Source organism: Nelusetta ayraudi, unplaced genomic scaffold (assembly GCF_046127955.1).
Source record: "Nelusetta ayraudi isolate G7.1 ecotype Tasmania unplaced genomic scaffold, CSIRO-AGI_Nayr_v1 ptg000028l, whole genome shotgun sequence".
Taxonomy (NCBI): Eukaryota; Metazoa; Chordata; class Actinopteri; order Tetraodontiformes; family Monacanthidae; genus Nelusetta; species Nelusetta ayraudi.
Window position 1 is genome coordinate 2,916,506 of NW_027466078.1, and position 23,505 is coordinate 2,940,010.

Sequence of the window (23,505 nt, forward strand, 5' to 3'; positions counted from 1 at the left end):
GGGGAAAATGGGACGGGTAAATTTCAAGCTTGTTATTTAAGTTATTAGGCTTAGCAGCAGCTATTAACGTTCGTTTGAAACGGTCGTCAACATTAACAGACTGAACTGGACTTAATAACAGGAGTGCATATAATTTTAGTCAATTATTCACGGGAAATCATTTTTGGCCTTTTGGGAGGACTCCAAAGTTGACAACTTTGCCATTGACATCACGGTAGTCCCCCCAAAAGGCCAAAAATAATTTCCTGTGAAATATGTCAACTGATTGCGATAGTAGAGCTCCCAGGCTTTACAATGATACCTCACATATCCATTTCTACTGTATAGTTTTTGAAATAATCCTTGTCAAAGATGAGAAATACAATAATGTGAATGACAAAGTTGCCAAATTTGAAGTCCCCCCAAAAGGCCAAAAATTATTTCCCATGAAATCTTTCAGCTGGTTGTGATAATAGAGCACCCAGGCTTTCCAACGATACCTCACTTGTCAATTATTACTGTATAATTTTTGAAATAACCATTAACAAAGATGAGAAATACAATAATGTGAATGACAAAGTTGCCAAATTTGAAGTACCCCCAAAAAGGCCAAAAAGGATTTCCCGTGAAATGTTTCAGCTGATTGTGATAGTAGAGCTACCAGGCTTTCCAATGATAATAATAATTTAGTCAGGAATCTTCGTCAACATAGACATAATGATTTCGATTACGATAACGATTTGATGATCGAAACTTAAGCAGCACTGTGGCGAATCTGGTGCCAACTTCAGCGTCGTAGCAAAGGCGAGTGCACATCGTCATATCAATCAAAGAATCTTAAATTCACTCATTCACAACAAAGAAAAGTTACTACGGAACAAAGGTAGGAAGGTGACATTTGTACCGTATGCGCCCTCGACCACCAGTAGTCTTGAAACTGACTCTCTTAGCGCCGTCCGTTCTTCTTCGCTGTCTCTCTCGCTCTGCCGCTACTCCACTGTATTTGAGCGTTGCCGCTCTATACTGTTTCCACCTAGTGGGACATCAACATCCGGCACCAAAATAAAAGTAAGCGGAAAATAGATGACGGGATAATTTGCAGGTGTTGGTTTTTTTGTTGTTGTTTTGGTTGTTTTTTTTAATTCCACACCGCCCATGAAGTGGGCTGGTCTATCAAGGATTCCCGGCAACTTTTGGGCGTGGCTCGCCTGCTGCCAGTGGTGAGAAGCAGCCTCTCCACACAGCAACACAAAGAAGTGTTTCAAAGTGAACTTTGGCAAGACAGACAATGTGTTGTACAGGGATTTGGGGTTGGTGCGATGCTAAAGAGTTTCCTCTTGGTTCAGAAGGTCAAATAGGCGATACTAGGTTGTGAATAACCTTAGAAAACAACATAACACAGAGTAGCAAGTTCATCCAGGCCACTGCCCACTGTGACTAATGACGTAGTCCTGGACTCTTCTTCATCACTGCTGCTGCGTTTTGAACGTGGCAGTCAGTGGAGTAGTGGCTAAAATGCTGGATTGATGAGTTTTCTTTGTCGCGACACCAATTCAAGCCCCGCCCCCGCCTTTGTTGGGTCCTCAACGCAAGGCCCAATCTTGGATCACCACACTCAGTGATCTTGTTGAACTACTTGGTGGCACTGCTCCCTTCCACTGTACAAACAAATAAACAACAACAAGTCTGGACAACAACGAGTCTCCAGTTCAGTTCATCAGAGTCCCACACGTGACTGGCAGCCAGTGGACTTTGCTTGGTGTGTTCTGAACATGTGTTGGGTACTTCAGAAGAAGCAGTAATAAAATACACTTCACACATACTCATTGGCACATGTTATCAAATAGATCTCTTGCACGAGTCTCGTGCACACATGTCTGGAAAATGATTGATTGCCTTCCTCCCTATAAAAGAATGGAGTGAAAACAAGATCCAATCAAACTGTCCCACTTGTGTTGGTAGAGCGTTTTGACAATGAAGACTACATTGTGTTTTCTATTTTTGCAGCTCATCTCCTCTCTCTGCTCAGGAGAGCTTCAACCAGAGCTCAACAATGACATCTCACCACTTGGGAAGGAACTTACTGATCACACCAGAGAACTACAAGAAACCCCCAACCAACAACAGACATGTAAAGAGGATGTCAACACTGTGCTGAGAGAAATGAGTGCCATGTTGGCTGAGCAGAGGGTGGAGATCAGGCAACTCCAGAAAGAAAACCAAGGTAGGGAAACAGAATGTTGAACAACAGTACAGATGGTCATAAAAACAGTAAGTCATTGGCTTCCTTTCATTCTGGAAAATCTATCTTATTTGTTTTTTTTTAGGACAAACAGCCAAGCTGGAGTCACAAAAGACTGAATTTGAAAAGCAAAAGATTGAATTTGAAAAGCAAAAGTTTGAAGTGGAAAAGCAAAAGATTGAATTTGAAAAGCAAAAGTTTGAAGTGGAAAAGCAAAAGACTGAAGTGGAAAAGCAAAAGACTGAAGTGGAAAAGCAAAAGACTGAAGTGGACAAACTGAAGCAACAGCTGCAAGGTATTTCATTACAGTGTGTAATATCTGAACCTATGTATATGGCCTGATTTGAACTCAGCAGTGACCCTGCTGCACTCCTTCACTAAGGGCGTCTCTGTTTCCATATATGGCTTTGTTGTTGCTCACTGCCATCGAATCATAACCAGATGGTCATTGGGGGTGCAACTAAGGAATATATACATTCTCCCCCACTCCTAGTATCTTCCTCCCTGGTTACTGGGGGTATAAGAGGTGATGTGAACAAAGGATCATTGGAGTTGCTCACATCTGGCCAAGAGACATCCCCAGGCTTCCTAGGTGCCTGTTTGATTTCTGACTTCTTTGCAATAAACCAGTTTTTATACAACCAAGTCGGTGTCAGCGAAGACTCCTTCAACATCTGCATCACTCGAAGCCACCTGAAGAATTCACAAGTATAAAGACAAAATACAAATACTGCAATTGTCAAAACATTAAATCATTAGCAGATGGAATTGCCACAGGCCAGAGGGGTCAACAACAATATGATATGTGATATTGTGATGTGCTTAGTAATGTGTTCAGATGTGGTTCCACCTTTAGCTCTCAACATTTTCTCCCTCTAATTCTTGGAAGAACTAACCTTGTGCTTTCTGGATATTCTTTTGACTTTATTGTCCTTGTCCTTGCACTCAAGCTGTGTTTCCATTACACCAAGAATTGCACAAAACCTAAATATCGGCATAAAAAAATTGGTCATGGAAAAACCTCTGAAATATGTCTCAAAGGTTTTCACTCTCATGAGGTGGTTTTTCCACATGTATCCATATAGAGGAATATGGCAAAAGTGTCATGGAAACACTTTTATAGCATTGACACATCACCGGACGTGTGCTTCTCCAAAAGAAAAAATGTTTTGGACCTCCATACTCACTAAAGACTTCACACCATTCAATGGAAACACCTGAATATCGCAATTGTACTTTGTCAAAATTTTTGAAATATTGCTTTTATTTTGCTAAAAACTGTCATGGAAACGCAGCTAGTGAAGGTTGATTTTATGTTTGAAGCATTTATTGAGAACTTAAGTTACGAAACACTGCATATATTTTCTACACATTTTCAGCTCAAACAGCGGAGCTGAGCTCACTGAAAGCCAGGACAAATGTTACAGAAATCCACGTAGAAGAACTGAAGACAGACAAAGAACGTGAGAACAAAAATGAAGGTAGAAATGTAGAAATGCTTGCATGGTTTATCTTTTCTCAATAGAACTGTGTGTCTCAGTCAAACAGGTGGCTTTCTCAGCCTCTCTACTGGCGTCAGGCGAAGGATATTTCGGCCCGTTTAATACTTACACTCCGTTGGTCTTCAGACATGTGGTCACAAACATCGGAAATGCCTACAACCCAAACACAGGTTCCTACTTTGATTGACTGGTTACAGTGGAAAGACTTCCACCTGACCACTGATTCATCTGACTATTCTCTTCTGCCATTGCAGGCTTCTTTATTGCACCAGTAAGAGGAGTCTACCAGTTCGACTTCTATGTCTATGGACCAGGACATGCTTCTCATGGCACAGGTGCTTTGTTGGTCAAAAATGGAGACCATATTTTTATTGCCTACGAGCATCAGGCATCCTATGCTGTGGCCGCAAGTAATGGTGCCAAACTCCATCTTGAGGTTGGAGATGTTGTGTATCTGAAATTGTGGGTAAACTCAAGAGTGTATGACAGTGGAAACCACCATACAACCTTCAGTGGACATCTTCTGTTCACAATGTAAAGAGGGAAATGCAGCCTTGCATTGCATCATCCCTGTGTTGTTTCATTTTCTTAGATCAGGGAGTAAACTCAAATACACAGCGGGACAAATTCATTCATTCATTTTCCATGCCTGCTTCTTCCCGAGCTCAGGGTCAAAGGGGTCTGCTGGAGCCTCTCCCAGCTTTCATAGGGCGAAGGCAGGGTGACACCCAGGACAAGTCAAGTGGGCCAAATTTAAAAAAAAACAAAACAACAACAAAAAAGATACATGAGGAGGGCCAGACTGGTTTGTTGAAATTATTGCACATACTGAATCTGGACCTATCACAACCTATACTACGTTGCTATATGGCATTGCCTAAATATGAATCATTAAGATAACTAAATAAATGAACAAATAAAATCAGTAGCAATATTTTCTCACGGCTCTGTCAATAATTTCAAGTGTGAACATTTTTAACAGGCAAACAAGAGCTGTAATGACCACTTGGTTCATTTGAGGGGCATTTGTGGCAAACTTTGTATCATAATGCATGGTCATATCAAGCCATGAAATAAACAATACAAAGAAAACGTAAAGTTGCCTTCTGGGTATGACATTGTTCAACGCTTTTATTTGTTTTAGAAAAAAACAAACATTTAATCTCTTTCAGCTTTTCAAAGTTATAAACCCAACAAAACCACGACTCTCTTGACCTGAGATGGCATTTATGGTTCAAGAATTGTTTGGCTTTCACAGATGCGCACCTGTCGCTAATTGGTAGCTGCCCTCCTTAAATTGCCACACAAGAGAAACAAAGAAAATGCACCACCTTGTGGGAAAATAACGAAATAGCACTCAAAACAAATAATATTCACCAAACATAGGACTCTCTTAATATACATCAAGCAAAAAACAAATGGCTCCAACAACAGCAAAAAAGTTATTTCTTCAAAGAGAAATCAAATCTGTCCTTTCAATAGCAAGAGAGAAAAGTGCAAGAATGAAGCTGCATTGAAGTCAGTTTGCTGCTTTGTGATCCTCACCAATCACTGCTTCTAGAAATCTTGAAAATAAACAAAATTAGTTGCATGCATTTCTTGTGGCTCCATCTCTGCAACTTGTTTGAACGCTCGTTTTTTACATTTTTTTTTTTTTGTTTTACAACTCCAGTACACATTTGACACACTAAACATGGTCCAAGGGTCAGGGAATTTCAAACACGTCCTGACATTCTGATTATATAATAATCAAACCAATACGATCAACGGCGCCACCTACACAGCCGACTGATCTCTACTCTCTAAGATGATAGTGCAGGCTGATTCTGAAGGCTCCAGCCTGAACTTTGATCTTAACCGCTTTTTTTTTTTTTGGTGGGTGTCAGGTGTGGGGGGCCATTGTCAAGAGATGGCAGGGGTTGGTGGGTTTGAGGGCGTTGGCGGGTGTCAGGGGCGGTTATGCAGGCTCAGTCCCTTCAACGCTGCTTGCAGCTTTAATTTCTCTTTATTTTTCTAGTTTTCCACAGGCCCATTCCTGGCTGTGCGCCTGCTTCATACAGTCAGCCTGGGACTCAAGGCAGGACTCAGACGCAGAGGGTAGTGAGAGGCAAAGATTTTTATTGTACCCAACACGCAATACACCTCTAGACCAAGTGATAAAATAACCAGGCTGTGAAACTCCTAGAGTAGCTAATCTATGAAACAAAAGGGCAAGATATAAGTTGCTCAAAGGATAAAGGACCAAGGATGGAGGAGAGCAAGGGATAAACTAAAAATCACTCCAAAGGAAGAAAACGGGGCAAGCTACATATAACTAAAGAATAAACCTAGACTAAAACAGATCGAAACAAAAAGCGCTCACTGGGAGGAATGCAAAAGGGCTAATAAAGCAGAAACAAAAAAAATCACTCTCTTAGATGGGCAAAAATAACAGGATCTCAGAAACAATTAACTAAACTTTGACTAAGAACAAAACATTATCAAGAACAAAAAAAAAAAATCACTCGTCTTCAAGGATGGACCGGCTTACTGTGAGTTTTCTTTGGCTTTGGCAGGGCGCTAGACGTGACGGCACAAGACAAGGGAGACACAGACTATTTAAACACGAGGTGATGAGGCACAGGTGGAGACAATGGGTAATTGGGTCAGACGCACAGGTGGCACATGAGGAGAGGGAAGTGATCTGAAACAAGAGGAAGGTTAGTAAAGGTGTCAAAATAAAACAGGAAATGACAAGACACCACCAAGACAAGATGCAACCTCACCGCAGTGTGACACATACAGTATTGTAATGCTCTCACAAGTAAGCAGTAAAAAGTTTGGTTCCAGTTTTATTTCCTTTTTACTATCATGTGATGGTACTGTATGTGTTATATAACACATCTTAATGTTTTATATGAGGCCGATAAGCAATGTCCTGGGTCACTTCTATGACTTGAGATTTTCTGTGTGGGCCATACGATGCCTAAAGAGATGCTGTGGCAATTGTGGGCACCACCCTGGACAAGATAGCAAGTTGTCACAACGCCACAGAGAGGCACACACTTCCTGGATGGATCCTTGATTCATGAGGCAAGGAATGGTCCACTTTAACCACCACACTGGGGAAGGTCATCAACTCTCCTTCAACCAATCCAGTTGAAGAAGCTGAAGGGAGTCACCTGTCTCAGAGTGCCTGGGTGAGCTTCTACAGACTTTGCTATGGAGCTAGAGACAGCACTGTCTAACTCACTATTATTTAAATGCCCAATCTTGGATCTACACAGTCAGTGATCTTGTTGAACTAATTGATGGCACTGCTCCCTTCCACTGTACAAACAAATAAACAACAACAAGTCTGGACAACAAAGAGTCTCCAGTTCAGTTCATCAGAGTCCCACACGTGACTGGCAGCCAGTGGACTTTGCTTGGTGTGTTCTGAACATGTGTTGGGTACTTCAGAAGAAGCAGTAATAAAATACACTTCACACATACTCATTGGCACGTGTTATCAAATAGATCTCCTGCACGAGTCTCGTGCACACATGTCTGGAAAATGATTGATTGCCTTCCTCCCTATAAAAGAATGGAGTGAAAACAAGATCCAATCAAACTGTCCCACTTGTGTTGGTAGAGCGTTTTGACAATGAAGACTACATTGTATTTTCTATTTTTGCAGCTCATCTCCTCTCTCTGCTCAGGAGAGCTTCAACCAGAGCTCAACAATGACATCTCACCACTTGGGAAGGAACTTACTGATCACACCAGAGAACCACAAGAAACCCCCAACCAACAACAGACATGTAAAGAGGATGTCAACACTGTGCTGAGAGAAATGAGTGCCATGTTGGCTGAGCAGAGGGTGGAGATCAGGCAACTCCAGAAAGAAAACCAAGGTAGGGAAACACAATGATGAACAGTACAGATGGTCATAAAAACAATAAGTCATTTGCTTCCTTTCATTCTGAAAAATCTGTTATTTGTTTTTTTTAGGACAAACGGCCAAGCTGGAGTCACAAAAGATTGAATTTGAAAAGCAAAAGTTTGAATTTGAAAAGCAAAAAATTGAATTTGAAAAGCAAAAGACTGAAGTGGAAAAACTGAAGCAACAGCTGCAAGGTATTTCATTACAGTGTAAAGACAAAATACAAATACTGCAATTGTCAAAACATTAAATTATTAGCAGATGGAATTGCCACAGGCCAGAGGGGACAACAACAATATGATATGTGATATTGTGATGTGCTTAGTAATGTGTTCAGATGTGGTTCCACCTTTAGCCCTCAACATTTTCTCCCTCTAATTCTTGGAAGAGCTAACCTTGTGCTTTCTGGATATTCTTTTGACTTTATTGTCCTTGTCCTTGCACTGAAGGTTGATTTTATGTTTGAAGCATTTATTGAGAACTTAAGTTACGAAACACTGCATATATTTTCTACACATTTTCATCTCAAACAGCGGAGCTGAGCTCACTGAAAGCCAGGACAAATGTTACAGAAATCCACGTAGAAGAACTGAAGACAGACAAAGAACGTGAGAACAAAAATGAAGGTAGAAATGTAGAAATGCTTGCATGGTTTATCTTTTCTCAATAGAACTGTGTGTCTCAGTCAAACAGGTGGCTTTCTCAGCCTCTCTGAGGGTGTCAGGCGCTGAAACTCTTGGCCCGTTTAACACTCACACTCCGTTGGTCTTCAGACATGTGGTCACAAACATCGGAAATGCCTACAACCCAAACACAGGTTCCTACTTTGATTGACTGGTTACAGTGGAAAGACTTCCACCTGACCACTGATTCATCTGACTATTCTCTTCTGCCATTGCAGGCTTCTTTATTGCACCAGTGAGAGGCGTCTACCAGTTTGACTTCCATGTCCATGGACCAGGACATGCTTCTCATGCCTCAGGTGCTGTGTTGGTTAAAAATGGAGACCAGATTTTTACTGCCTACGAGCATCAGGCATCATATTCGGTGAATGCAAGTAATGGTGTCAAACTCCTTCTTGAGGTTGGAGATGTTGTGTATCTGAAACTGTGGGTAAACTCAAGAGTGTATGACAATGAAAACCACCTTTCTACCTTCAGTGGACATCTTCTGTTCACAATGTAAAGAGGGAAATGCAGCCTTGCATTGCATCATCCCTGAGTTTTATTATCTGAGATCAGGGAGTCAAACTCAAATACACAGCGGGCCAAATTTAAAAAAAAAGTGCAGGGCCTGACTGGGTTATTGAAATTATTGCACATACTGAATCTGGACCTGTCACAGACTATACAACATAGCTATTTGCTACATGCTTAGGGCTCTATCAATAATTTCAAGTTTAAACATTTTTAACAGGAAAAAAAAAAAAGAAAAGAAAAAGATTTTTTCCAAAGAGAAATCAAATTTGTCCTTTCAATAGCAAGAGAGAAAAGTGCAAGAATAATGCTGCACTAAAGCTGCATTGAAGTCAGTTTGCTACTTTGTGATCCTCACCAATCACTGCATTTAGAAATCTTGAAAATAAATAAAATCAGTTGCATACATTTCTTATGGCTCCATCTCTGCAACCTTTCCAGTGTCCATTCAACTGAGAAGATATCTACAGGCAAACAACAACCAAAAACTGTTTCCTTCAAAGAGAAGTCAAATGGTCTGTAGTAGCAAGAAATTCAAAAAGGAAACTAAATTAAAAACTGAAAACGGGTCAGTGTGCTGCTGTATGATGCTCACCAGTCTGAGCCATTGAGAGGGATAGAGAGAGAGGAGTAGAGGAGGCAACTGGCAACAATATACAATTATTGTGTTAAAAGAGAACAAAACAGATCGTAAATTTGCATAGCTAGTTGTCAGATACTGGGCTTATTCAAATGATAACCTGATTAATCTAAGGAGAGAAAGAAAGAGAAAATATATATATAGATATATACATACCTATACCCACATATACATATATATGTATAAATATATATATATATATACATATATATATATATATATATATAAATATATATATATATACATATATATATATATATATAAATATATATATATATACATATACACATATATACATATACATATATATATATACACATACATATACATACATACACACATACACGCACATACTTACACATTTACACATGTTCATATGCACACAGATGCATATATACCCATATAAACATACATGCGAGTACATATAATGATAATAATAATGATAGCGATGATAATAATAACAACGTTAATAGTAATAATAATATTAATGATGTTATTATTATTATTATTATTATTATTATTATTATTAATAATAAATAATAATAGTAATAATAACAATAATAATAATATACTCATGGATAAATAAGGCAATAAACTATGCAACAGTGTGCAACAGTGTCCACGCGCTTGTGTATACCTGTGTGTGTGTGTGTGTGTGTGTGTATACTTGCATGTGTGTATACTTGTGTGTGTGTGTGCATACTTGCATGTGTGTATAAATGTGTGTGTGTGTGTGTGTGTGTGTGTGTGTGTGTGCGTCTGTGTGTGTGTATGGATGTCGTGGTGTGTGTGTATGGATGTGGTGGTTTGTGTACCTGAATGTGGGAGTGGGTGTGTTTAAGTACGTCACTGGAAGTAGGCTGCCAATTAGTGCGGTCTCCGAGGTCGCAACCGCCCCAGCGATGAGCCGGTGGGGGATCCCGGACACGGCACACCCGTCGCAAAGCCAGCCAGGGAGAGGCCCGGAGCAGCAGGCCCCCGGGCCGGAGGGCGCCCGCCCCACGAGGAGCCAGGGCAAGATGACAGGGAGGCAGATACCCAAAGAAGAAGGGACACCACCCGGGGCGGATGGGGGCCCCCAGGGCAAGCGAGACCAGACCCATCCCCATGACAGGACCCAGCCCCTTCACCCACCGGGAGGATCGGTACCCAAGGCAGGCCCGGGCACCCAGAGGCCCCCCCCCTACGGATCCAGTATGCCGCATCAACCGCCCCCCTCCACCCCCACATCCCCCAGCTGCCCCCACCGCCCCGGGACCCCCCGACGCCAGGGGACAGCCCCCCCCCCAGACCCCCGAGGCCACGGCCTCACCCCCGCCCCCGACACTGGCAAAGCGGGCCCCCAAGCAAGAGTCCCCCCTGGTTCCCCCTGTAAAAGATGGTGCCTCATCTACAAGTTCATCAGTGTTTGGGATCAAATCCTCAGGATGGAGTGAAGGTGCTCATCAGTAAGACCAGTTCTGAGTGATGCTTTGTTTATTGTTATCAAAGAGAACAGTGGCTCACACAACTATGTGCTACCAAACATAGGGGCCGTTGACACGGAGACGGCATTTTTTCAAACCGACAGTTTTCCAAAAAGCTCTTGAAAAAAACACGTTGACATGGAGCCATCTTTACAAATGTTCCCGTTTACACGAAGATGCTGGAAACGACTGAAGACGATGTAGTACCTATGCCAGACCTGGTGTGGCGCCACTAGTTTACCCCATGAATGCAGAAGAACACCTGAAGCACGCTGGGTTTAAAGAAGCAGCAGCTCATTAACAACATGAGCACCACAGAGAACAGAAAGGTCGCTCGTGAAAAGACGGTCGGCCAGTCTGCCGAGACAAAAGAAAATCAATAAAATCTTATCCAATATGCAGTTTCGCTCTGTGTGGTTTCACCGGCTTTGCGTAAAACGCACGGCCAAACTGAGGAAATATTTGAGTGTTCTCACGAAGCCAGATTACGTCCCCAGACTCGCAGTGCACTGTGGTACTTGTAGTACGGTAGTGCGTGCAATATACCAGTGGGCCAACTGGAGTACTAATAATGAAATATCATCATGCGGGCCAAAGATAATTAACTTGGTTTTTGGCCCACGGGCCTCGAGTTTGACACATATGCTGTACAGGAAGTGACTGTTGTTACCGTGAAGAGCTCTGGTCATGGGGTGGGAGGAGCCTATCGTGAGCCTGGAGCACCAGCAACTCATCCAGCACAGACGCACGCCAGACATTTTTTCTGTGAACTGGAGGTCAATACTCACACTGACCTCTGTCCCTCCCTGCAGCCCTGATGCGGCCGACAGCTCCTCCTTCGACGTCCAGCTAGGTGACATCATCCTCACCGCCACCGACGGCCTCTTCGACAACATGCCGGACCACATGATCCTGCAGGAGCTGAAGAAGCTGAAGGTAGGGGGCGCCGCAGCCGGACAGGTGCGTCGGCTGGAACTTAATCTGGAGGTTCTGACGGCTCCTTTCCAAACAGCAGAACTCCAACTACAAGAGCATCCAGAAGACAGCGCGCAGCATCGCCCAGCAGGCCCACGTCCTGGCCTACGACCTCAACTACATGTCGCCCTTTGCCCAGTTCGCCTGCGACAACGGCCTCAACGTCAGAGGTAGGAGGGCCTGAGCTCACATGACCCAGTACTTCCTGTCTTGAGCAGTGTGGTGACCGTGGAACTGTGTGTGTGTTTGCGCAGGAGGAAAACCTGATGACATCACGGTGCTGCTGTCCATCGTGGCTGAATACACCGACTAGAGTCTCTGCTGCTGGACAGGAAGTTGACCCAGCGGTCATCATCGGCTCCACTCCGCTCTGAGACCCCCAGCAGACCCGTGGTGGGCCCCCTACAGGAACACCTACATAACTGCAGCTGGTGGTGGGGGGAGGGGCTTGACGAGGAGTCCTGGAACATCCTCTTGGCCGCGGCTGCACTTAAAGGCATCTTAGGGCTCATTGGATGAATCCCATTGGCTGGGAGGAGCCGTGAGTGGGCTTGTCCGGGACGGGGATCAGAGGCACGCCATTGGTGGAGGCCCCGTGCTGAGGCCCTACATCAGCCTGCACGTCGGAAAGATAGATAACGCAAGTTATTCCTCGTAAGATGGCTGCGTCACTTGCGGCAACAGGTTGCCAGACTGCGCTTTGACGGAGACGAGCGAAACTAATACTAACAAAACCCACCGCGGACAACGTGGAGGCGGATACTCCAAAGAACGAGGAGGCGTATGCCGAAAATTATCCAGTTTTTGGACGAGAAAAGTTTGTCCCTTATTATGAGAGAGGCAGCCGACAATGGGAGAAAAGCCCTCAAGATATTAAGGGACCATTATGCCGGTAAGGGAAAGCCCCGTGTTATAAGTCTGTACACCGAGCTAACATCCCTGCAGAAAGCAGTGAGTGAGAGTGTCACGGACTATATTATCCGGGCTGAGACGGCAATAACAGCACTAAGAAATGCTGACGAGACACTTAGTGATGGACTCTTAATAGCCATGGTGTTAAAAGGATTACCTGAGGCTTATAAGCCATTTTCCATCCATGTCACTCAAGGAGATGATAATCTAACTTTTGCAGAATTTAAGACCAAACTAAGAAGTTTTGAAGACACGGAAAAGTTTCGCACTGGTTCTGAAGATAACATTATGAAAGTGTCCACACCTGTCTCAGATTGGAGAGGCAGAGAGAGTAACACATGTTCGGACTAGAGCTGTCAGTAGATTAAAAAAATTTATCCGATTAATCGCATGGTTTTCCATAGTTAACTCACGATTAATCGCAAATGAATCGCATATTTTTTTATCTGCTCTAAATCTACCGTAAACTGATATTTTTCCATTTTTTAAATAATCATATCAACATGGGAGTAGGCAAATACTTGCTTTATGCAAATGCAGCATGTTTATTCTTGTTGGAGCAATGACAAGTACTACTAACAAAACAAAAGATGCACAGGGTAAAAAAAATGTTGTGCGTGTGTGTGTGTGTGTGTGTGTGTGTAAATAGAAACACGCACTCAGGTGTCCATCTCAAGACCTTTCATAATGATCACTGACCGGCATCTCTAGGATCAAACAGACATATTTTGATCAAGTCTTCCTCTGTGTGTGTGTGTGTGTGTGTGTGTATTTGTTTAATCTCTCTCGCACTCTGATACAATGTACTGACAAATATAACATACAAATATGATCGAATTTGTCATTCGGTTTTCATTTTGAAAATTCACCGGATTTTCTCGTTTTTTTTAGCGACTTCCTGTTGACGAGGATCGCTCGCGGCTCGCACACAAAATAGAGCAGACGCCGAAACGACAAGTGTGAACCACCACATTGATTAACGTGGGCGCCGAATGGAAGCGCTCGTTACAGTAAATGCATATCACTTTTGTCCTGTCAAGACTGCCATCTGGCAGGGTTTTGAAGTGGAACGTTCCATTTACAATTGACGTCTTATCCATGTTAGTCCTTCCTAGTGCTCATCTACGCTCAGTGTCTTTTTCTTTTTTTGTTGTGTCTACAAGCCGGCTGCAAGCATGTGACTGTGTGGTGAGTCAATTCATTTCCGGTTTCCACAATCTACGGAGCGGCCAAAGGATCAAAAAGTACTGTGTGCGTTAATCACGCGATAAAAAAATTGTCGGCGATAAAGCGGCATTGAGTAACTTTGACACCCTTAGTTCGGACATTACATGTTACTCGTGTGGCAAGAAGGGACATAAGGCTCGTGTATGTCTAAATGAGCGCCAGAGAAGGCAGGCACAATGGTGTGGATATTGTAAAAGTTCGACACACAAAGATACATCGTGTCGATGCAAAAAGAAGGATAACGTGAATCAAGCAGCAGATGATAACTGTGAGGAACAATCGTACGCATTCAAAGTGAGTGAATGTCAACTTGTTGGCCTGAAGCACAGGGGACTCATGGTCGACACGGGAGCGACTTCACATATAATAACGGAGATACAGAAGTTCGTAAGGTTTGATGAGACATTCCAGCCCAAAAATCACACAGTTGAACTGGCTGATGGCACGAGAACAAACGGCGCAGCACTGAGGAAAGGCGACGCCGAGGTGATGCTGGTGGATCGTGAGGGAAGGAGCCGCGCTGAAGAAGGCGCTCTATGTCCCAACGTATCCACAGGACATCTTCTCCGTGAAGGCGGCGACAACCAATGGAGCTTCAGTCAGCTTCAGAGAAGGTCGCAGTGAACTCATTCACAAAAGTGGGACCAGGTTTGACATTAAAGAGTACAACAGGCTTTATTATTTAAATAATGTAAATGATGTAACTGATGACAGTTGTAACAGTTGTAACGATATTCAGACATGGCACAGAATCCTCGGGCACTGTAATTATGAAGATGTATGTAAATTGCAGGATGTTGTAGAGGGGATGCAGATTAAGGGTAAAGTTGATAAATCCAAACTGAGTTGTGACATTTGCACACAGGGAAAATTTGCTCAAACTAGGAACAGGGAGCCAGATGCATGAGCAAAATCAACACTTGAGCTAGTCCATGCCGATCTAGCTGGCCCTATTGATCCAGTCGCTAAAGATGGATTCAGATACACGCTAGCATTTACTGACGACTACTCAAGTACAGTATTTGTGTATTTCCTCAAAGCTAAAAATGACACTGTAAAGGCGACTGAAAGATTTTTCGCTGATGTTGCTCCTTATGGAAGTGTAAAGTGCCTTAGAACAGACAACGGCACAGAATTCACGGGAAAAGAGTTTACTTAACAAAAACGGTATAAGACATGAGTCCTCCGCACCGTATTCGCCACATCAAAACGGCACGGCAGAAAGAAATTGGCGAACCCTATTTGACATGGCAAGGTGCATGCTCATAGAAAGCAACCTACCGAAAGAGTTGTGGACATACGCTGTAATGACTGCTGCAGCGATACGCAACAGATGTTTCAATGACAGGACGAAACAAACCCCTTTCTTTATGTTGACAGGGAAGAAACCTAACCTATCCAGGATGAGGATATTTGGTTCTACATGCTTTGCATACAGACATGATAAAAAGAAATTAGACTTGCGATGTGATATGGGAATTTTTGTAGGATATGACAAAAATAGTCCATCGTATCTAGTCTATTACCCAGATACAAAGAAGGTTATGAAGCACAGACTTGTCAAGTTTGTTACAAGGAATGTTGCTGAACATGAAACCCAGACAGATCAGACAATAACAGGTGATGATGTTGATAAAAGGAGAGATGAGTCTTCCATGTCAGGCACGGATGTAACAGACCAGAGCGAAAATGAGACGGGAATTTCTCAGACAGAAACTGCTGATGACCAGCATATTCAGATGGAGGGAGGAGGTTGTGAATCTCGATACCCTAAAAGAGATAGAAAAACACTGTTGTACCTCTCTGATTATGTATCTGAAATAAGTGACCAGATGTTGACAGATATTGACTATTGCTATAGAATGTACGATGTGCCCCAAACTTTCAAAGAAGCTATTAGTTCACCCGACTCAGATGCTTGGGCTAAAGCTATGAAAGAGGAGATGGATTCCCTTAAGGAAAATGATACATTCACATTGACTCGCCTACCAAAAGGTAAACATGCAGTGGGGGGTAGGTGGGTCTATGCCGTCAAAAATAATGCCGATGAGACAAAGACCTACAAAGCAAGATATGTTGCTAAAGGTTATAACCAAGTGATGGGGATAGATTACGAGGAAACTTTTTCTCCAACTGCAAATCTGACTTCAATTTGTGCTTTGATGCAAGTGGCAGCACAACATGATCTTAATATTAGGGGTGTCAAATTATCGCATTAATCGCGATGAATTAATTACATGCCTATTTAGAGCGTTATGTTTTTTAATCGCTTAATCTATTTTTTTAATCTCTAACTTTATTGTTGGGGGTAGTTTTTTTTTTAAATCATGAAATCCGTGTTTGTGTGGTGGGCTTCTTGTGCCTGCGTTGTTAGGGGTGGAAAACAAAGGTGTGTCACACCTTGAAGTGGACATTGATTGGCTGTCATTGTGTTTGGTCTTATTTAGCATACGATGATAGGCTCCCATTGTAGTTGGGCAGACAAGGGGAGGAGCGGTGAGTAGTGGAGAGGAGGAGTGAAAATGGAGGAGCGCGTGAAAGTTGCTGGTCCAGTGAATGGGAATTTTACGTTTAAAAAACGCCCTGACGGAACGATCGACAAAGGTAGAGTCATTTGTATTCTTTGCAAGAAGGAGTTCGCTTACCACCGAAGCAGCTCAAGTTTGGCCTATCACATTAACGCAAAGCACCCAGGTGCGAGCGCAGCCGCCGTTAACGTTAGCGGCAAAGATGCTCCCAATTTGGCGAGCCACAGCAACACTCTTCGCCAAACTAAACTCGAGGATAACACCCCGCGCATGAGCAAGTCTGCGACCGAGAGGCTGACGAACGTTCTTGCCAAGTGGATAGCGATGAACTGCAGGCCGATAAACATTGTGGAAGATGAGGGGTTAACAGAGGTGCTGCAAACCGCGTCCAATGACCCATTATACAAGCCACCGTGCAGAGCTACAGTGACAACCAAAATCAGCAAGATGTACGAAGGTGAAAAAAAAAAGAAACTTGAGATTTTGGTGGAGGATTCGCCCAACTGCATTGCCATAACCGGAGATCACTGGACCTCAGCAGGTAACCACAGCTATTTTGGGGTGACAGGTCACTTTATCAATAATGACTGAAACCTCAACTCATTTGCACTGACCATCATGAAATCGGAAACCAGGCACTTTGCTGATAAATGCGCCGAGCAGTTCCTCCAGGTGGCAAATGACTGGGGAATTGAAGCCAAAATATCCACCATTGGTACAGACAGTGCAGCAAACATGCTGGCTGCCATGAGAGCCCTTCCATATGATCTCATTGCCTGCAATGGCGATTTTAGGTTGAGATTTAAAATGAGATTAATTAGATTAATTAATTACAGATCACGATTAATTAATCTCTCAATTTTTTTAATCGCTTGACAGCACTACTTAATATACATCAGATGGACGTTAAGACAGCATATCTACATGCTCCTATTGATTGCGAGCTGTATATTGAACAACCTGAAGGATTTGAGCAGCGCTCAGACACTGATGAAAAACTTGTGTGTAAGCTGAACAAATCACTGTATGGCTTAAAGCAATACGGTAGAAACTGGAACCAGATGTTAAGTGACTACCTATATGAAAATGGTTTTATGCAAAATCCAGCTGACCATTGCGTGTACACTAAGCAAACAGGAAAAGAGAGAGCAATATGAATAATGTGGGTTGATGACCTTATTATTGCTGCAACTAATGATGATTTACTATCAGATGTCAAGAATACACTGTCAGCAAAATTCAAAATGAAAGACCTCGGGAAAATAAAAAATTTCTTGGGTATTGATTTCGAACAGAGTAGAGGAGTTGTAAAAATGAGCCAGAGCAAGTACATCTTTAAAGTACTGGAAAGATTTGGTATGATTGAATGTAAATCAAGGTCTACGCCCTGCGAACAAAAGGTCGATCATCACAGTGAAGCCGATCCTGTTGATGCAAAGATGTATCGTGAGGTAGTGGGAAGCCTTATTTACATAATGACGTGTACAAGACCTGACCTGAGCTGGATAATGAGCAAATTATCACAGCATTTGTCTGAACCAAATGAAAAACACTGGTTAACGGCTAAACATGTAATGAGGTATTTGAAAGGAACAATGGATTACAAACTGTGTTACAGAAAATGTGAGACAAACCTAAAACTGACTGCATACAGCGATTCTGATTGGGCAGCCGTTTTGAGTGACAGGCGAACCACAACAGGATTTTGTGCCAGCTTGACTGACAGTGGGCCGCCTATTTCGTGGAAATCAAAGAAACAGGTCACTGTTGCCTTATCTACATGTGAGGCCGAATACATGGCGTTGGCTGCGACCACACAGAGAGTATGGTCGCAGATATTATGACAAAACCGATGACAAAGTTCAAAATGGAGAAATTTGTGAGAGACCTGTTCGGTGTGTAAAGCTACAGACAACAGAAAAATGTATGTAAGCATATAAGTTGTTTATAAGATAAGTTGTACAGTCTGTATAGCATGAGATCAAGTGGGGGTGTTGACATGTGATCTCATACATCACCGTACTGTTCTATGTAAATGTCGGTGTGTCAATAAAGTTCTCGGTCTTTCCGGTTCCATGGTGACTGAAGTGAGCATGGTGATTTTTCTTCCTCCGTCGGAAAGATAGATAACGCAAGTTATTCCTCGTAAGATGGCTGCGTCACCTGCGGCAACAGATATTAGTGTGTGTGTGTGTGTGTGTGTGTTTGTGTGGTTTACAGGTTGTGTCTCCAGACATCTTCAACCAGGGACAATATTTAAATAAAGACAACAGTATTTTGCTACCCTGCTGCTCTCCTAGCTTGACTTGAACCGTCACTACATCACACCACACACACACACACACACCTTTTAAACAAACTCAATACTACAACCTTCAGTGTGTGTTACACACAGAAACTCACTGGTGGGAGAGAGATGATCATTCTCACATCTAGTTGGCCAACTGGGATGTGACGATATTTGGGGTTTAATATTTTGCTAAGGTCAAAACAACAGCAGCCCCACTGTCTCCAATTCAAACAGTGCACACTGGGTTCACCATAGCCTACGAATTAAGAATAATAATTTAAAAAAAAACGCCAGCTTGCTGAGTGCCTCTGAAGGCGACATTTAGCAAGTTGGTGAAGGAGTCCTTCCTAGTTTTCAGAGTCAGAGTACTTTGATTTTCCAGTCACCTGTCCATAGCAGAAACACAATCAGACCACACAAGACAAGGCAACGCAACGTTGCAGGATAAGACCAGAGGTCAACGCAGTCAACATCCACTGTCAGGGCACCTCAGTGATATCACAGAGGGCTGGTTGCAAATAAAAATCAATCATCACAGTTCACAGTTCATTGAGCTGCCTTACATAGTTTGTTGTGAGGCAGAATGGGGAGTGTTAATAATTGTAGCGTGTTGGTACTGAGGGAATGTATGATCATGGCTGCTGCAATGACAGCGTGCCAGTCAGTGCAGTGCTGGATCAATGCTGGATCTATTAGTTTTCTGGCTCCAAGCTCCGCCTTCGTTGGGTCTTCAGCATTTGTTTTTATACCATTGTCGTTATCGTCGGTGTGTTCAATCAATCCTTTTATTTGTACAGCGATAAATCACTTCATCATCACATCAAACCGCTTACTTTGCTTGGCCTTATTTTTGTTTGAACCTTAATTTTTTTGTCACTCATAACACCATGCAATAAATCTACAATAGCAACTTGTCTCCAGGGCCGTGACTTCATCCAGCAGCGCGTCCGGCAGGTATTTTTTTCCCCTTCCTTGGCCTCTCTGCGACTAATTTGTTTTTCTCTTGGTCCTTTGGATAGTCGCTCTACAGTAAGAAAAGGGCATGACATGATTTGCAGAACTGAGAAATTAGGGATAATTGTACTTTGACTTGTTTTTCAAGACATTTTTAAACTGATCATCAGTTACATTGTAGAAGACCATGTTTGTCAAAACAGATGGGAGATTTTTTTATTCTGTAAGGTTTGTTGGCATGTTGTTTATATTAGATGGAATTGCTCTTCCTGTTTCTGACTCTGCTGCCAATATGTGCAGCCAAACCTCAATGTACAATAACATGTGATTAAAAGATGTATTTTGAGGCATTTTGTGGTGCCACAAATGCAATGAAAAAAACTTTACCCACAAATGCAAATGAGTTTAAATGTCACAGAAAAACACATTATCATGGAAAAACTAGTTCTCTCATGTTGAAATAAGACCTTTATGTTTGTAATTTGTGCTGATCTACTTGCATAATGTCTTTTTTCAGATCTTCAATATAAAATGTTCACTTTCCCGCCGCAAGAGACCAACATTGATCATGTGACTACAGCAAAACAGGATTTTGGTGCTGTCACTGTCTCAGGAACAATACACAAGTATACATAAATGGATGATCTACTTGAGATATGATAGGTCTCATGACTGACTGTATTTGCCATCGCTGCAGGTCCTTCACAGACTTGACGAGAAACCACGCTCTCTTCTCATTGTCTACACCAAGCCATTCTGATGGCTTAGTTCTGTTTAAGATGGCAAACGCACTCAACCTCTATGTCAAAAAAATCCTGGATGACGTTTGCAGGGCTAGACTACAACGTGAACACATGGCATTCAATTTGCTTCACATGGGACTCTGTGTCTGGAGTGGGACAGCTGTGGCTGAATGGAAAACACAGTGTTAGGAAGTACATCAACTCTGGATCCCACATCAGTGGCACCTTCATCATCATTTTAGGACAGGTACGGTGCTGCACACTCATACGTGTAATTCTTATGTACGCTCAACTCAGCTTCATCGAAACGTTGAACTGTCCCATCTTCAGGATCAGGACTCGTATGGTGGGACGTTTGACGCAAGACAGTCTTTCGTCGGGACGTTGTCTGATGTGCACATGTGGAATGAAACCATTCCACGCCAGGAGATCATGAACTACATGGAAAATAAGTACTTCAGCTCTGGGAATGTGCTCAACTGGAGACATCTGGAGTTCCGGGTCACTGGACGAGTTCTTGTGGAGGAAAGCTAGTGCCACCTCCGAAGATTTATTCCATTGAAATATATACTTAAATAAGCTTTTGCACGTGCTTATCTCGTCTCCTCTCATTTCAGCAGACGCTTTTCCCTCTCCTTTACATGTGAAGAGGACTTAAGTTGCTGGTGGAGACTAGGATGACAGTGAATGGCTGTTCGAGGCAGTGCAGCCGCTGGCAAAACCGGCAGCCTTGTCCAACGTCGGCCCCTTCATCAGCGATGGATTCCTGATTCAAAAATTGTCCCGCCACGGTAGAGTGGTCTCCCCAATCCGCAAGTCAAAATGGGCTGAACAGTCTTCAATTGCTCTACATGTCAAAATGGGGTTCAACATTTTTTTTGAAAAAGACCTTTACTTTGAAGGGCTGTAAAAAAAAACAACTCTAAAGCCTCTATTACAAAGTGTTTGATAACTGTAAGTCATGAAGGTCTGGTCTACGTCATACTCCGATTTCAAGTCTGTCGCACCTATGGTTCCTGATCCTTGTGTCAAATTTGATGCTGTCCGTGCCAGACAAACACACATTGGGCCAGCGGCTGCACACAGTTGCCAGGAGTGCTGCAAAATCCCGGCCTCAATCGGTGACGGTTCCCTTGTTTAGGTTGTTGATCGTGGCGACCACACACAGCCTGCGTCAGGCGTGAAAGGCACAGCAGCGTGAAGCACCTCGGTCCTGATCTCAGAAGCTGTAGCACCAGGCACCGAGAGGTAGCTGTACAGCACCGGGCCCTCGGGCTTCGACACGAAACCATCCACGAGTGGACGGAGATGTGAAGCTCCCACCACCAGAACATCCTGCAGGAAGAGAGACTTGTTAGACAAATGACACAGTTTCTCGTGTCTTGACAAAACCACAACTCATACCTTCTTGTCTGGCTGCTGGGCTTGAAGGACAAGCTTGACCTGCTTGTCGGTCAGGAGCGAAGTAGGCCATCTTCACACCCGAAGTCGGTAACCAGTACCGTGCCCTGTGTAGATTGACAGAAAAAAAAAAAGTATTAATGAATCTTTTTTTCCCCATGTGTCTGGATTGTAACATATCAACACAGACAGAAAAAGATATCAGAAACAGTGAAATACTCACGAGGCGCAAAGTCCTTGGCAGGTGGTAACGCCGCTGCAAAGAAGAAGAAAAAAATCAGATTTGTTAATACAGTATTCTGTGAAAAATGGGTGTGACTAACCAGAGTGTGTGAAAAACAAATTTGCTGCGCCTAATTCAGTGTAACTGACAAACTGAACTAAATAGTGCGATTTAGAAAACTTATTAAGGCACTTGAAATAAAATGTGAATAGAATAAAAAAGTAATTTATTTATGAGCGCCATGTCATCAATGCACACCAGTGGTGGTTTCTAAGGAGGATTATAAAGGGCCAAAATGAATGAATAATAACATCATGAAATAACATTATTAATTTTGTCAATAATCAGTTAAATGTATAATTAATTACTTGTCGTATTATCTTAAATTAATATAATAAAATATCAAATTTTATGAAAAAGGTACATTATACCATGATTTAAGTAATAAATCCATTATTCTTTTTAATTCAATAATTTTCTTTCACCGCTTCGGTCAAAAAAAATTCAACATGAAATTATTGTTATTATTATTATTATTATTATTATTATTGTTATTATTAATACTTCAGGCTGTACGTAATTATTTCATTGGGTGTTCCACTACTATGTCATGGTCCTGCATGTGTTGCAATTCACAAATTACTTTTACCTGTCAAAGCTGTCCGTCAAAGCCAGTGGGCAGTCCGAATGCAAAAGTAGTCAAAGACTCTGCTTTGGTCTGAAGTCTTTCCAAACCTCAGCAAGAAGAAGTCTGTCCAAATAGTTGTCTTTGCCAAGTTGGCCACTCACAGTAGACATTCTTGAGAGCTCTTTTATTGGTTGTATTTTATTATTGTTTTGTCTTCACAATCAAATCAAAGCCTCTTTCCTGCCTGCTGTCTTGTCCAGTAAATACAGATATTTCAAATGCATTTCTGTTGTTACGTTTTTATTTGCATAGTAGTTCTAATAGTTATTATCATAGTCCTTTGAATCTAACAGGTGGCAAGCTCATACTATGCGCAGGGGCGGAATAGACATGTTATTTCTTTTAGACAACTATCGATGCATTGGTAACGTCACTAGCAGTAGCACAAGCTAGTGTCGGGCTCGGCTAACAAAGGCTACAAGCTACTAGCTGAGCCGAAAGCTTTTGTTAGTCTGGTCCAATCCTACACGGTACTGCAGGTATATTGAGGCACATATGAAGCAGCATTTTGACGGTAGAAAAGCACGATTCAACATGTACACAAATTTTCGCATGCCTATACAAATTGATTTATTTCCTTAGTTGCAGTCAGGAGAATGGTGAACCTCTCTCTTACCTCAGGGCAGTGGGAAATG

General features: G+C 42.5%; 3 protein-coding genes across 5 annotated transcripts; all 3 read left to right on the plus strand.

The window, feature by feature from the left end:
- Positions 1-1,659: 1,659 nt before the first annotated feature.
- LOC142891116 (uncharacterized) lies at positions 1,660-9,000 on the plus strand. Of its 3 annotated transcripts, XM_076030471.1 has the most exons (6): positions 1,660-2,203; positions 2,307-2,516; positions 7,696-7,821; positions 8,161-8,235; positions 8,313-8,444; positions 8,529-9,000. In XM_076030471.1, exons 1-6 carry the CDS (start codon positions 1,954-1,956, stop codon positions 8,810-8,812), a joined length of 1,077 nt encoding a protein of 358 aa, XP_075886586.1. In that variant the 5' UTR covers positions 1,660-1,953; the 3' UTR covers positions 8,813-9,000. The 3 variants fall into 3 exon arrangements, with proteins under 3 accessions (XP_075886586.1, XP_075886588.1, XP_075886587.1); XM_076030473.1 differs by lacking the exons at positions 7,696-7,821; positions 8,161-8,235; positions 8,313-8,444; positions 8,529-9,000 and adding exons at positions 3,610-3,684; positions 3,762-3,893; positions 3,978-4,659 and having other exon boundaries at positions 1,664-2,203; XM_076030472.1 differs by lacking the exons at positions 7,696-7,821; positions 8,161-8,235; positions 8,313-8,444; positions 8,529-9,000 and adding exons at positions 3,601-3,684; positions 3,762-3,893; positions 3,978-4,659 and having other exon boundaries at positions 1,665-2,203.
- Positions 9,001-11,616: 2,616 nt separating this feature from the next.
- LOC142891086 (protein phosphatase PTC7 homolog) lies at positions 11,617-12,527 on the plus strand. Its single transcript, XM_076030413.1, has 3 exons — positions 11,617-11,865; positions 11,942-12,074; positions 12,159-12,527. The coding sequence occupies exons 1-3, from the start codon at positions 11,617-11,619 to the stop codon at positions 12,215-12,217; spliced, it is 441 nt and encodes a 146-aa protein (XP_075886528.1). The 3' UTR covers positions 12,218-12,527.
- Positions 12,528-20,624: 8,097 nt separating this feature from the next.
- Positions 20,625-21,257, plus strand: LOC142891068 (mucosal pentraxin-like). The gene is made up of 2 exons (XM_076030397.1): positions 20,625-20,805; positions 20,889-21,257. Exons 1-2 carry the CDS (start codon positions 20,635-20,637, stop codon positions 21,090-21,092), a joined length of 375 nt encoding a protein of 124 aa, XP_075886512.1. The 5' UTR covers positions 20,625-20,634; the 3' UTR covers positions 21,093-21,257.
- Positions 21,258-23,505: the final 2,248 nt, after the last annotated feature.

Excerpts from the sequence above, each read along its gene's own strand:
- LOC142891116 (XM_076030471.1), top strand. The coding sequence starts at position 1,954 with ATGAAGACTACATTGTGTTTTCTATTTTTGCAGCTCATCTCCTCTCTC. Across the intron at positions 2,204-2,306 it reads ACTCCAGAAAGAAAACCAAG|GACAAACAGCCAAGCTGGAG; the intron begins GTAGGGAAACAG and ends GTTTTTTTTTAG. Across the intron at positions 8,445-8,528 it reads TGCCTACAACCCAAACACAG|GCTTCTTTATTGCACCAGTG; the intron begins GTTCCTACTTTG and ends CTGCCATTGCAG.
- LOC142891086 (XM_076030413.1), top strand. The coding sequence starts at position 11,617 with ATGGGGTGGGAGGAGCCTATCGTGAGCCTGGAGCACCAGCAACTCATC. Across the intron at positions 11,866-11,941 it reads AGGAGCTGAAGAAGCTGAAG|CAGAACTCCAACTACAAGAG; the intron begins GTAGGGGGCGCC and ends CTTTCCAAACAG. Across the intron at positions 12,075-12,158 it reads CAACGGCCTCAACGTCAGAG|GAGGAAAACCTGATGACATC; the intron begins GTAGGAGGGCCT and ends GTGTTTGCGCAG.
- LOC142891068 (XM_076030397.1), top strand. The coding sequence starts at position 20,635 with ATGACGTTTGCAGGGCTAGACTACAACGTGAACACATGGCATTCAATT. Across the intron at positions 20,806-20,888 it reads TCATCATCATTTTAGGACAG|GATCAGGACTCGTATGGTGG; the intron begins GTACGGTGCTGC and ends TCCCATCTTCAG.